A 13,430-nucleotide genomic window follows, 5' to 3' on the forward strand; every position below is an offset into this window, starting at 1 on the left:
CTATGGTTCCTGCCTCATGGTAGATGATTTCTTCACATTTTCTATTTCTTATTCTCAATGTAGTTTCTTTGGAGGCATCTTTTCCTCCTTATCTGTATAAATGTTTTAGAGTTCAGTTGTTACAGTTTTTCTATTTGTTTGGTTTTGTTTTGCCTTATTAGGTGCCCTGACTGAGGCAAGAAAAACCTTTGGGATTTCTGTCTTTCTGTGACTGAATTAAAGAGCAGTTTTTTTCTATGTTATTATATTAGAGAACCTTATACAGTATAATAAGTATATTCATTAACTATTTTAATTTTTTAAAAGCTAAGTATTTTTCTCATTTTATTTTTTCAGTGGTTTATATTTACTTTCTATAGAAGCTGAGACATCACAAAGCCATTATTTTCCCAGAATTCTAAATCTATCAACTTTACCCAACTTGGGCTCTTTTACAAAAGAGGAAGACCTAGTCTACTTTCATTCCTCTTTTTTTTTTCCAGAGCATTTGCTCTTTTTGTTTATTTTCTATAAACTACTTTTTGTTTATTTTCTATAAACTACTTTTCTTGATCACTGTTCTGTCCATTTATTCTGGGTACCATGCTGCATTTGTTCTTAGTTTGCCATTTGTTTTGCTGAACAATTCTGTTTTTAATCAACTTCCTGTATATTTTCCAATTTTTTGCAATGGCTGATATTAACACTAAAACATACCCTTTTACATTTGTCACCTATCTGTATTACATGTCAATTATTTTAACTTTTACTATCACCAATTTTGTTATAATTAAGTCCTGCAGTGATAATCAGGTTATTTTTATTTATTAGCTCTAAAATTTAAAGACCAAAAAATAGAATTTACATTATGATTTCATAAATATTGTTTAATGCTGGGCTAATAGTACTACCAAGGTACCATCTCTGAATATTCATGTCATTTCTATTTTTGTTTTTGTTGGTCATGGGACTTGAACTCTGGGCCTGGGCACTGTCCCTCAGCTCTTCAGCTCAAGGCTAGCACTCTACCACTTGAGCCATAGCACCACTTCTAGCCTTTTCTGCTTATGTGGTGCTGAAGAATCAAACCCAGGGCCTCATGCATGAGAGGCAAGCACTCTACCACTGAGCCACCTTCCCAGCCCTATTCATGACATTTCATTCAAGGAGTATAGTCTTAGCATCAACTAAATGAATTCTCATTTTTTATGTTTGCAAAATTATTTTCTTTCTTCCTTTCTTGTATGTGTGTGCGTACGTGTGCCAGTAGTTGGGCTTGAACTTGGGGTTGACTTTTTTACTCATGGCTGGTACTCTACCTCCAGTTTTTCATTTAATTTTTTTTTTAATCATGACTTTCTCAATTTCCCCACCCAGTTTATTTTTCTTCTTTTAATAAATGTCAGTGTTTTATATTCTTACTCCATTTTCTCTGTTTTTGAGTTCTCTGTGTTCTGATAACCTTCCTCCAAGAACCTTTCATCTTGTGGTCTCAAGGTAGAGAACTTGTTTCCTCAACCTGAGAAAATGTACTGTTAGTGGAGACTTGTCTCCCATTGGATCTTTTACTTGGGTCTCATGCCATCTGCACTCTTTGTCCACATGGTTTTTCTAGACAATTTCGCCAAGTAACTTTGTAAGCTAGGATGTATAGAAAGTAAAATTTCTGTATCCTTGAATATAGAAAATGCCCCTGAAGATCCCTCCTCATTGAATCCATACTCTGACAAGCTGTGGAATTCTAGGTTGAAAACACTTTCCTCTCAAATCTTTGAAGGCATTACAGCATTGTCTTTTGGTACTTAGTATAGCTAAATAGGTGTCTAATACCAGTCTGATTTTCATTTCATGTTGGGAACTCCAAAGAATTTTTCTTCAACTATATTCTGCCAAAATTCCACGGTGATATTTGAGTCTTAGTGTGAGTCCTTGTTCATCTATTTTGCATGGCATAGTCTGAAGCCTTATATTCTTTTCAAATCTGGAGAATGCTCTTATTGTTTGTTTACAATGCTTTCCTTTTCTTCTGTTTTCTCATTTGCCTGCTAACTCATCAAGTTTTAGCACTTGCATGCTAATTTTTTTCTTTTTGTTTTTCTGAGGCAGCATTCTAAGACAGCCAGATGAGCCTTGAACTCACAAGCTCTCAGACTTAGCTTTCTCGGAACTTGGGTAAAACTCCCACGTTAATTCTTTAAATATCATAGTTCATATCTTGTCATTTGTACTCTAATATTCTAAGAAATTGCATTTTCAAATATTACTTGAAATAATCACATTTTTATTGTATTCTTTTCTTACTTTCTAAGCTGTTTTGTTCTCTGAATTATTATCTTAGCTTTCTCAAGTCATTTCACTCAACTTATTTATTTATTTTTGTATATATATTTTTTATTGTAAAGATACTATACAGAGAGTTACAGTTACATGAGTGAGGTATTGAGTACACTTTCTCCATTGTTTTCCCCCTACCATCCCCCCCTCCCTCCCTTCCCCAAGGTTCTTTTTTTTTTTTTTTTTTTTAATTGTGATTAAGTGATTACATAATTTCCGGAATTTCACAGTATTGTGGAATAATGATGTTCATTTAAAGTCACAAGTTCATTCTAACTTTCCTGGAGCAAATTGTCTATCACAGTCTGTAACATATAACGGTGTTCACATGTTATATACCATATATGTGATCGGCAGCATGGGGATATTTAGTAGTGGTTCAACCAGATGCACTCAACTTATTTTAAGAATAGTCACCTGCCATTTTTCCTGAAGTTGGGCTTTTGAAAAATTGGAATCTTTAAATTTATGAATGATTTTGAGGAAAATTGGCATTCTTATGATATTAAGCCTTCCTATCCATGAATATGTAGACATTTTTGTGGAACACTGAAATATGGTTAAGGTATGGTTTCTACTATATTTATGTGGTATGTGAATAGAATGTGGGGACTTAAGGATTAAACAGCTGCATGGTTGGTAAGTTTCTATCTCAAATATTAGTCCATAGGCTGCAAAGAGCAATTTTATATTTTACTATTTAAGAGAGAACCTTTTCTTTTTCTTTTTTTTTTTTTTTTTTTGGACCAGTCGTGGGGCCTGAACTCTGGGCCTGGGTGCTGTCCCTCAGCTCTTCAGCTCAAGGCTAGCGCTCTACCACATGAGCCACAGCGCCACTTCTGGCTTTTTTCTTTTTGCTTATGTGGTGCTGAGGAATCGAACCCAGGGCCTCAGGCATGCAAGGCAAGCGCTCTACCACTGAGCCACCTTCCCAGCCCTAAGAAAGAACCTTTTGCCATTGGCCCTATATGAACAGAGCAACAGGTTAGAAAGTAGGCTTCTGAGTTGTATTATTATCAGAATAATTACAGAAATGAGGTTTAAGGATTTTCTTTTCTGATGCAAGCTTTGCCTCTGCTTTAATTCACTGAGGCCTCAGTTGTAATTTCGGAATCCATTAGAAGATTGCTACATCAACTAACAGAGTTGTGTGGCATATAGACTATTTGAAACAAAATACATGTATGACATTGTCATCAAGAAGATTTACTAAGTAGATACATCTTTAACTTAATACTTGTTTGGTGTCTAAATCCCATGTACTTTAAAATTACCCTTGATGGGATTTGTAAGGTTTTTTAGTCCTTTATAAAACCTACTCCCTAACTCTCTTTCTTTGACTTAATGTTTCTGTGATAATTTTATGCTTTCATCTCTACAAAAATTCAATTTCTATTGAGTACTGAATTTTAAATCAGAATGCTTAGATTTCAATACAGATAGTGGCCACTTAGGAAACCTTGTTGTCTTATCTGCAAAATGAAGATGTATAGCTGTCCTAACAATGGATGAAACCATATTTTATGAAAATATCTATGTAGTTTTTGGTATACAGCAGAGGCTCGAAAAAAGTTAAATTGTTTCCATTTAGAAACATTGTAGCAGAAAAGATTAGTATCATTTTTCTTTCCCTGGATATTTAACATTTAGTGTAAAGCGTTATGTAAGTGTGAGTTGACTTTTGTGATACAGTTTTGGCAGCCAGAAAAGGAAGTCTGGCAATGTAAAACCTCAGAGAAAGGCTTGAGAGACAGGATGAGAAAAATGATTGAAGAAAAGAAAGAAAAAAAATCTTTATTTTAGGTTAGCATTTCTTTTTTAAAATAGATTTTTTAATAGAATAATTAGTAAATACAAGTATTATAGACTACAAATTTCAAAACATGGACAGATCACAATTACTGTTGTGTGAAAGATAATACACATCTAATCTAAATTGACTTTTATATGTATTTATTACTTTATCTAAAATACACTAACAGCTTTTAAAAATTATGCTAGGAAAATCCTGTATAGTATTTGAGTATCCAAAAATTGTAAAAACCAGCACAGCCTATTTATTTTGGCACTCAGATGGTCAATTTTTTTAGGGATATTCCTAGAGTAGATTAAGAATAATATGCTGGAAGTGGCGCTGTGGCTCAAGCAGTAGAGCATTCACTGTGAGCTGAAGAACGCAGGGACCGCGTCCAAGCCCAGAGTTCAAGCCCCATGACCAAAAAAAAAAAAAAAAAAGAAGAAGAAGAATATGGCATATATATAATCTAATAAGCTTATCTCTGTTTTAATTATCTTGCTTTTATGGTATTAACAATATTATGTTGTTTTGACAGTACTAAGGGTTGAATTCAAGGCCCTGTTGTTACTAGACGGGCTATTTGTCACTGAGCCTTGATTCCAGTCCCTTTTTACAGTGGTTATTTTTGAGATAGGATCTTGTTTTCTTTCTACACACTTGCCTGGACCATGATCCACATATTTTATACTTCCCATTGTAACTGGGATAACAGATGCACACCACCATTCCCAGCTTTTTCCATTCAGATGGAATCAGCTGGGTTCCCCCCAGGTGATTTACAGGCTTGCCTGTAAATAAGGTTTTCCTAATCTTAAGTCTCCCACATAACTAGGATTACAGGTGTGGCCCACTGATGCCCAGCAATGGTTTTGAGACAAAAATCTTACTATGTAGCCCAAACAAGCCTGGAACCTTGGAACCTGAGATCCTCTTTTTTTTTTTTAATTTAATTTAATTTTATTTGTGAACATACTGTACAGAGGGGTTACAATTACATGGGCAGGATAATGCGTACATTTCTTACCAAGCATTGCAGCCTCCTCCTTTGGCCTGAGATCCTCTTATCCACACTTTCCAAATGCTAGAATTACAGGTGTATAACACCATACCTGTTGATAATTAATGCTGTGTTAATGTGTGTTCTTTATATTTTGTCCCCCAGGGCTGGTGGACTAGGCCTCAATTTTGTTGGTGCCAATGTTGTTATATTATTTGACCCAACTTGGAATCCAGCTAATGATCTTCAAGCCATTGACAGGTATAACAAATTTAAAGGAACTTGCAAATTCTTTCAATCTAAAAATACTCATGGTATCTTTTGATTATTCTTAATACGACTGACTAGACAGGAGAACCTTGTGAAAAACTTCTGAATTTAAATAGCAGGCTGATAGTAACCATTTGTTTTCTAGTCATTTGTAAATCCCAGTAATATAGAAAGAAAGGACATAAGAAGAAATAATATAAAATTACAAAAATAAAGAAAGAACATTTAACAAGTAGATAATAAGAAATTTTGAGAAACTCCTGAAAGATAAAAATCAAGTAGAATCCGTGTGATCAACAGAACAGAGGAAAAACCACAGTGCAAAATTTACAAAAAAAGAGCTAAGAAATTTCAAGCTTGAGATTAGTAACTTCAGGATATGAGAGTAGAAGACTGTATCAAGGAGACTTATAAAGTATGTGTGGAAGCAAATTCCCCTCTCACACTACATATTTACAGAGAGGTATTTAATAAGTATTCCTTCATCAGAGCTGAATAATAGAAGTAGAAGTAGCACTTTTTAATTCGTTCTATGAAATCAGAATTTATTTCTAGAATGCAAAGATAGTTCAACTTCCTACAGAACTCAATATTATATACCATATTAAGAAATTAGGAGGAAAACCCACACTGATCATCTTGATGCTGAAATAAAACAAAATGCATTTGGGCAGAGTTTACCAGCCTTAATGGTTTTAAAAAGTTAAGAATACCAAGGTAGGGGATGGGAAGGTGGTTCAGTGGTAGAGTGCTTGCCTTGCATGCATGAGGCCCTGAGTTCTATTCTTCAGCACCACATACACAGAAAAGGCCAGAAGTGGCACTGTGGCTCAAGTTGTAGAGCACTAGCCTTGAACTGAAGAGCTGAGGGACAGTGCCCAGGCCCAGAGTTCAGGCCCAATGATCAGCAAAAAAAAAAAAAGAATACCAAGGAAATTACCTTAGCCTAAAGACCATTTATACAAAATTCCCAACATCTTAATGTTAGAAGACTCAATGGTTTTCCTCTATCACACAAAGATAGGACAAATATCCTATGATTTCTCTAATATGTTACACATGGAATAACCAAATTCATAGAAAAAGTAGAAAGGGCCCTGTTTTTCCCAGTGAGATGTTGGTGGCTACAAATGTAATCTCTGCATCTTGGGCCTCAGCACTCTACCCCCTTGACCCCCAGCATCCACCCCCTCTTCCTCTTACTTCGGGAGATGTGGGTATCCTGGGCTCTAAAACAGGGGTACTTTGGGAGTTCATGTTGGCTGTCACTGCTAGAAGAACTGCTGCCTGCATTATCTCTGGTATCCCTGTATGCCACCTCTCCTGCCCTGGTAGTAGCAATAACTGGGAAAGAGGTCGGCTCATTGTGGAGGGAGCACAAACCCAGCTAGGAAGATGGAGACTTGCTGGAGCCCAGTGATGAGGAAGCAGGCAAGGTTGTCATTGGTGGCAGCAAGGTAGGCAAAGCCTGTCATAAGATCTTCAGTAACCATTACCACCATCTTCAGCTGAACCTCCAGCCTCCTCCAACCTCCTTACAGACCCATCATGTTGCTGCACAACTCTATGATGATCACCTTTCAGCACCCATGTCTGATTGCTGGTACCAACCCTGATGCTACCATTGCCCATGGAGGCAATGGCCCAACACCCTCTCTGGCGCACAGTTGTGTCTTCAAGGGGGATGTGAAGAGACTCTCCTCCCTTATCTGTATGTACAGCATATGGAGCAGAAAGACAATCATTCCTTTACATCTTGCTGTGATGTTAGGAAATAAAAAATGTGCCCATTCACTTTGGGCTCACAATGTTCCAGAAAAGGTGAAAAATACTCAGGGATAGAGCCATCTGCATCAGATATGGAGATAGACAGATGATCGCAGCTCTTTTAAGGAAACTTAATAGCAATCCAGGGCAAGTGTTAAAAAAAAAAGACGTTGATTATGTAAAGCTTTGCAAGAGTTAGGTGACTTATCTAGAACTTCACTAGGATTTTCAAAGCTGTGTGTCTGTACTTTCCCAAATTCTGCCTTTGATTAATGTAAAATATACAAACAGGGTATCAATATCAGGCTTGACACAACTCTTACATACTTGACTGACATGAATTGCCAACAAGGAGATTCAAGCTTCATTTTCATTGAAGGTATGGCACCCTCTGAATCTAGTGTTAGACAACGAACAAAAAGTTTTATCAGGGCTGGGAAGGTGGCGCAGTGGTAGAGTGCTTGCCTTGCATGCATGAGGCCCTGGGTTCGATTCCTTAGCACCACATAAGCAAAAAGAAAAAAGCCAGAAGTGGCACTGTGGCTAAAGTGGTAGAGCACTAGCCTTGAGCTGAAGAGCTGAGGGACAGTGCCCAGGCCCAGAGTTCAGGCCCCACGACTGGACCCCACAAAAAAGAAAAAGTTTTGTCAGCAGATACTCCATGAGGGAATCAGAGATGGAAATAGAAGTTGTTGACATTTTAATGAGCAGCAGTATTTATTCTCTAACTTTATGAACCAAATCAATTTTTTTCACACGTGCCCAAGCCAAACAGTAAGAAACTTCTTGGCAGACTTCTGTCTGGTGAATGGACTTGTTTTAAAATCAATGAAAAGAAGAGAACATCTCAGTGAAAAGGGTATTCTTCAAAATAAAGCCATCATGGAGAGTTTGTGTAAAGGTGAAAACATAATGGAGCAGAATCTTGAGCCAATTTGAAGACAGTCCCTTACTCCTCCTTTTCAGAACACTATTACATGGGAAGGGGATATATTTGCTGAAAATGGAAAAGCTCCTCATCTGGGAAGAAAACGGGTGTGGCAAAGAAAGTAAAACATTTAAAGCCATAATAGCCATGAACTAGGAATTTCCTAAGGAATGGAATTATTACTGAATATTCTAGAAGTAATAGCTCCCTTCAAACACTTTAACAAGCCTAGAGAATGTTCAAATGAAGCTTCCTCCAAGCTTTCCTGTAAAATTAGATACACCTGTATTTCCCCCAATCATAGTCACTGTGAATTTTCAGGAGTTTTGATTGATGAATTTGATGGCTTTATCTTTACCATACCTTCACACTCTGAATATAGTCAATATTATTGGACACTACACTTAAAATAATTGTTATCTGTATTTTTGCATGTCAAAATAAGAGAAGAAAATGAAGTGATAAATTGATTATTTAGAAATCACTATGGATCATTATTATTTAAGTTCTAATGCCAATTTAGAGTCAAATTAATTTCTTAGAAAAGAAAAGGTAAATAAGTAAAAGAAGAATATAACTTAGAAAACTAGAAAATCAAGTAAATAAAACATGTTATATTAAGTACATTATTAAAATAACAATATAAATTTTGCCTTACTGAAAGGTCATTTTGAAAAGTCTAAGGAGAAAAAAGCAAATATCCATACAAGCATACTTATTTGTGCATAAAATTGTACATAAAATGTTTATTACATTTAGAAAAACAAAGACAAAGGAACATTATTTACATTATGTTTATTTTGAGCCAGGAACTTGCTTTAGTGTTTTTTATGGAATATCTATTTAATACAATATCTTTTCACTGGACACTGGAACGATATGATGAAATACCCATTTTACATGTGAGCAAGGAGGGGAGACACATGATCTTATTAACTTGCTCAAGTTCCCAGCCAGTAACTGGCTAGGTTTGGGTCTAAATCTGTACAATCTAGAGTTTGCAATTTTAACCAGCTCCTCTATACTAACAGGTGTCAAAGAAAACAGGTAAAAACAATGGAGGAACAAATCTTTTCTCCTTTTTCCTTCAGTTTTTGTCTTAAAATATGCAGTGTAACTTTGTGTTTATTTGATGTAATTTATCAGCATGTATTATTTTATGCATCTCATGATTCCTTCAAAACCCAGTGCATTCCTCTTGCCTCTTTCTCCTTCCCCTTATACTATGGTAGGAAGAACAGGAATGATAAATGAAGATACTAACATACATACTGCATAATAGATCACTCATACTTGTCTGTATACAGTGGAAAATCCATCACAAGTTCTTGTTTTATGGACCAAGAAATTGATGAAACAAAGATGCAAAGTAACAAGTATGTCTATAAAAGTGAAGGATAAATACTCTAAGAAAATTTAAGTACACACATATACCCAAAGACATTTTCTTATGTATTTTCTGATTTTCCTTAGAGGAAAAAGAGACTAAGTTCTTTTCTTCTTCCTCCAGGCCCCAGGAGGAAAGGGAGAATACAGCATGTCACCCTGTTTGGGCAGTCACAGGAACTTCACTACCTTCTGGGGATGTAAGATTTACAGGATTCAAGATGCCCTCTAGTAAAAGTTCCTCTTCTGTGAGAAGGAAGAGGAAAGGCAGAGGGAATGCCAAATACAAGAGTAGATACAGCAACCTCACAAGTTCAAACACAGATTTCCCCCAAATTGTAACATTTTTAAGCATGTTGGCAGTAAACACTTTAGCAACTATAACAAGCATTTTAAAAACAGGTGACCTCATTCTTCTCATCCAATAAAACTTCCATATGAAAAGCTGCAAGGAACCAATATTAGTCACTGTGGTGAGGCAGGTTAGAGTTATAATTAGTATTATGGTCTGTATCAGAACACCTGCAAAACTGGGTAATTCAGTCAAATTGTGGTTTGGACTCTATAATCTGCACATCCGTACACTTTGCCAGTTGGTTAACTGCTTTTCTATAACATTTTTTGAGGGTGGGAAATGTTTGTTTTACAACTTTCATAAAGGTATCATTGAATGTTATCATAAAGTAGACATTTAACATGCATACCTGGTTTGACATTATTTTCATTTGTGAAACCATCACCATAGTCAAGATAACGAACATATTGATCACTTCCTAAGTTTTTCTTGTACCCTTTTGTAATCCATTCCTTCTGCCACTCCCCATTCCTTCATTTCCAAGCAACCACTAAAAGCTGCATTCTGTAACTATGGGTTAGTTTAGGAGTTTAATGGAAATTGAATCACTTCGAAATAATCTATTCATAAGGATCACTAAAAGAAAACCAGTAAAAGTTTTTGGACACTGTTGTGTTTGTTACAAACATAACAGAAATGGAATTGATATCTATATTTTTCCTATAACAACCTCCTTAATAATTATCTTTATATGAGTATACATATATACAAATATATTATTACTAAATAATGTAGCATACCTCAATATAAACTATTTCTATTTTAATTAAAATTTTCATAATGTTACGTGAAAAAGCAATCTCTTGAACCCAAAGTTATATTACTTGGCTTTTGTTTTTAAATCTTTTCAGAGCATATAGGATTGGACAGTGCAGAGATGTAAAAGTGCTTAGGCTGATTTCCTTGGGAACTGTGGAGGAGATCATGTATTTACGACAGGTATACAAGCAGGTAACTACATTTTTCCTTTCTCAAATTGAGATGTAAACATGTTTGATTTCAAAAATTGGGAACAAATTTGTGTAAAAAGTTTTTAGTTTTATCTATAATGTAGAATTTGATAAGATTATGAAATATACCCTTTAAGTATATTCTTATTCAATGTAGATTTCATATTCTATGAAACATCAGTTCTTCGGCTTATTGAATTTTAGTACTCAAAGTTTCTTTGAGCAGCACTTCTTATACTTTAGTGTGAATGTGAATCACCTAGGAATCTTATTAAAGTACAGATTCTGATTTAGTGGGTCTGGGGTGGAACCCAAGGTTCTGCATTTTTAACTAGCTCCCAGGAGTCTCAGTACTACTTGTCCCCAGATCACAATTTAAGTAGTGAGGTCACATCTCCCAAATTGTGGGCCAAGACCTAGTGGTATGCCACAAATGGGTTACAGGTGCACTGTGATACTGATCCCACAACTCTAAAGCAGTAAGAATGCCTACGCCAGCTTCCAGCCAAATCTTCATTTGCTCCAGGCTGATGTTCATATATTACCACTTATATTTTCTTTAAACACCATAACATGAAGAAGATTGGAGAGCAGTGGCTTAGGGATACTGTATGTAATGCAACTGAAACCACAGAAACACCCCAGTAAATGAAATTATAGGACTAGAACCCAAGCATACTAGCTACTGTGCTTGGTGTTTTTCACATGCATCTAAAATTGCATTAACTCATTAATAAGCTTAGGATATCAATTACTGCTCCATTCATACCTCTAGGTAAACAACATTTATTTCATTTAAATGTCCTCACTTAAGAAGATCTGGACTGAGGTTCAAGTTTAATTGTAGATCTCAAATTTGAGTTGCTCCCTATATATTTGGTTGGCATCTACTTAAGAGCAAACATCTGTCACATATGGTGGTAGTTAACCTAAGAATGATCCAATCTTAAATTTATGCTGTTTTTTTCATTCTAAAATTAGAATGAAACATAGCAGTTTTTGTTTTTTCTTCAACCAGTTAGCTCTATAAGAAACAGCTTAGCTGGGCACTAGTGGCTCTTGCCTGTAATCCTACAGAAAGGAGACTAAGATCTGAGGATCACATCACAGTTCAAAGCCAGCCTGGGCAGGAAAGTCTATAGCATTCTCATCTCCAATTAACTACCAGAAAAGGGGAAGCAGCCATGTGGCTCAAGGTGGTAGAGTGGTAGCCTTGAGCAAAAGAGCTCACATCCAGGCCCCAAGTTCAATCCCCATGACTGACAAAAACATACACACACAAAGAAGTACCTCATATTTTGTTCTTTAGTATAACATAGCTACTTGAAATGTTTTTATTTTTCTATCTATTTTACCAATTTGAGAAAAGTACAATATTAATTTTTTAGAGTATTCTCTTAAACTTGTCATAAGTAAGACTTTCTTCAATCATGTAATTTTTGTCAACCTATTATAACATATTTCCTTTTTACCTATTCATTTTAATTCACTTAATGGAATGAAATTACCTGTTGCCTAATAATATACTTTATAATAGTATATAATAAAAAGTTTATCATGAGACAAGGTAATTTGAGTTTTCAGAACTTTATTTAAAGATAAGATGACAATCATAAGCAAAAAGCATTAAATATAGTTTGAGGACAGTTGTGAATTTGAATAATTGATATATAGGGAGTACACACTCCAGCCTCTCAAATATTCCTCAAATCTTGGGAAAAGATTAAAAAAAAAAACCATAAAGAAAAACTAGCAGCAACAATGACAAAAAGCAGTAAGTAATGTTGGGTGGAGATAAGAAGAGTTTTTTCAGTGACCCAGACAGAAATAGTAAGGAATTTTGAAAGACAGGAATGAGTTGTGATTGAAGAAAAAGTGAAACATAGTGAGGAGACTACTAATTAATTAATTGCAGCTTTCTTAGACCATTCTTAGACTCAATAGTTACTGAAATAAGAAGGGGCCCTTACATTGGTAATGTAAGAAAGTGCCCTAACCCTTACAGTCTTTCTTTAGTTGTCCTCAAATTGTAGCAAACAGAGGTGTCTATTCTCTCATGAGAGCAATAAAAGGAAAGACTTGGAGCAAAGAAGTAAGCCAGAACCCCACATTTTTGCTGATACTTAGAAGCAAGTCTCTCCTGTTACCCAGAAGACTAAATAGTTGCACTGCTCTCATCCTACTTGAAATATGTGCAGTAGAGGCTAAGATAAGGATGTAAGATATATATAATATATATATATATATATTTTTTTTTTTTGGTCCGGTCGTGGGGCCTGAACTCTGGGCCTGGGCACTGTCCCTCAGCTCTTCAGCTCAAGGCTAGCTCTCTACCACTTGAGCCACAGCATCACTTCCGGCTTTTTTCTTATGTGGTGCTGAGGAATCGAACCCAGGGCCTCAGGCATGCAAGGCAAGCACTCTACCACTGAGCCACCTTCCCAGCCCCAGGATGTAAGATATTTAAAGGCAGATTAACAGCCAGCCAAAAATAATTACTGAACAGTTTAAGAAAATAAACACTTTGAAAAAGGCACTGTAGCAGGCTGAATATGTCCATCAAGTCCTAATCCCTGGAGCCCATAAATGGTATTTGATTTTTAATGCCAGCCCTTGGGCTTGAACTCAGGGCCTGGGTGCTTTCCCTGAGTTTTTGTGCTCAAGGT

The 13,430-nt window shown here is 35.9% G+C and overlaps 1 protein-coding gene and 1 pseudogene across 5 annotated transcripts in view; both read left to right on the forward strand.

Annotated features, from left to right (window-relative positions):
- Ercc6l2 (ERCC excision repair 6 like 2) overlaps positions 1 to 13,430 on the forward strand; it is a 213,046-nt gene that overhangs the window by 42,590 nt on the left and 157,026 nt on the right. For all 5 annotated transcript variants that reach the window (XR_011374293.1, XR_011374292.1, XM_070033710.1 and 2 more), the window contains exons 12-13: positions 5,274 to 5,369; positions 10,666 to 10,765. Coding sequence is in view for 3 of the 5 variants with exons in the window: in XM_070033710.1 (XP_069889811.1) it covers positions 5,274 to 5,369; positions 10,666 to 10,765 (196 nt within the window). In the remaining 2 variants the exon portion in view is untranslated. The remainder of the gene's footprint in view (positions 1 to 5,273; positions 5,370 to 10,665; positions 10,766 to 13,430) is intronic.
- Positions 6,566 to 8,486, forward strand: LOC138834911 (ankyrin repeat domain-containing protein 13C-like; annotated as a pseudogene).

The sequence above is a fragment of the Dipodomys merriami genome, unplaced genomic scaffold, assembly GCF_024711535.1.
Source record: "Dipodomys merriami isolate MVZ:Mamm:240054 unplaced genomic scaffold, mDipMer1.0.p SCAF_22, whole genome shotgun sequence".
Taxonomy (NCBI): domain Eukaryota; kingdom Metazoa; phylum Chordata; class Mammalia; order Rodentia; family Heteromyidae; genus Dipodomys; species Dipodomys merriami.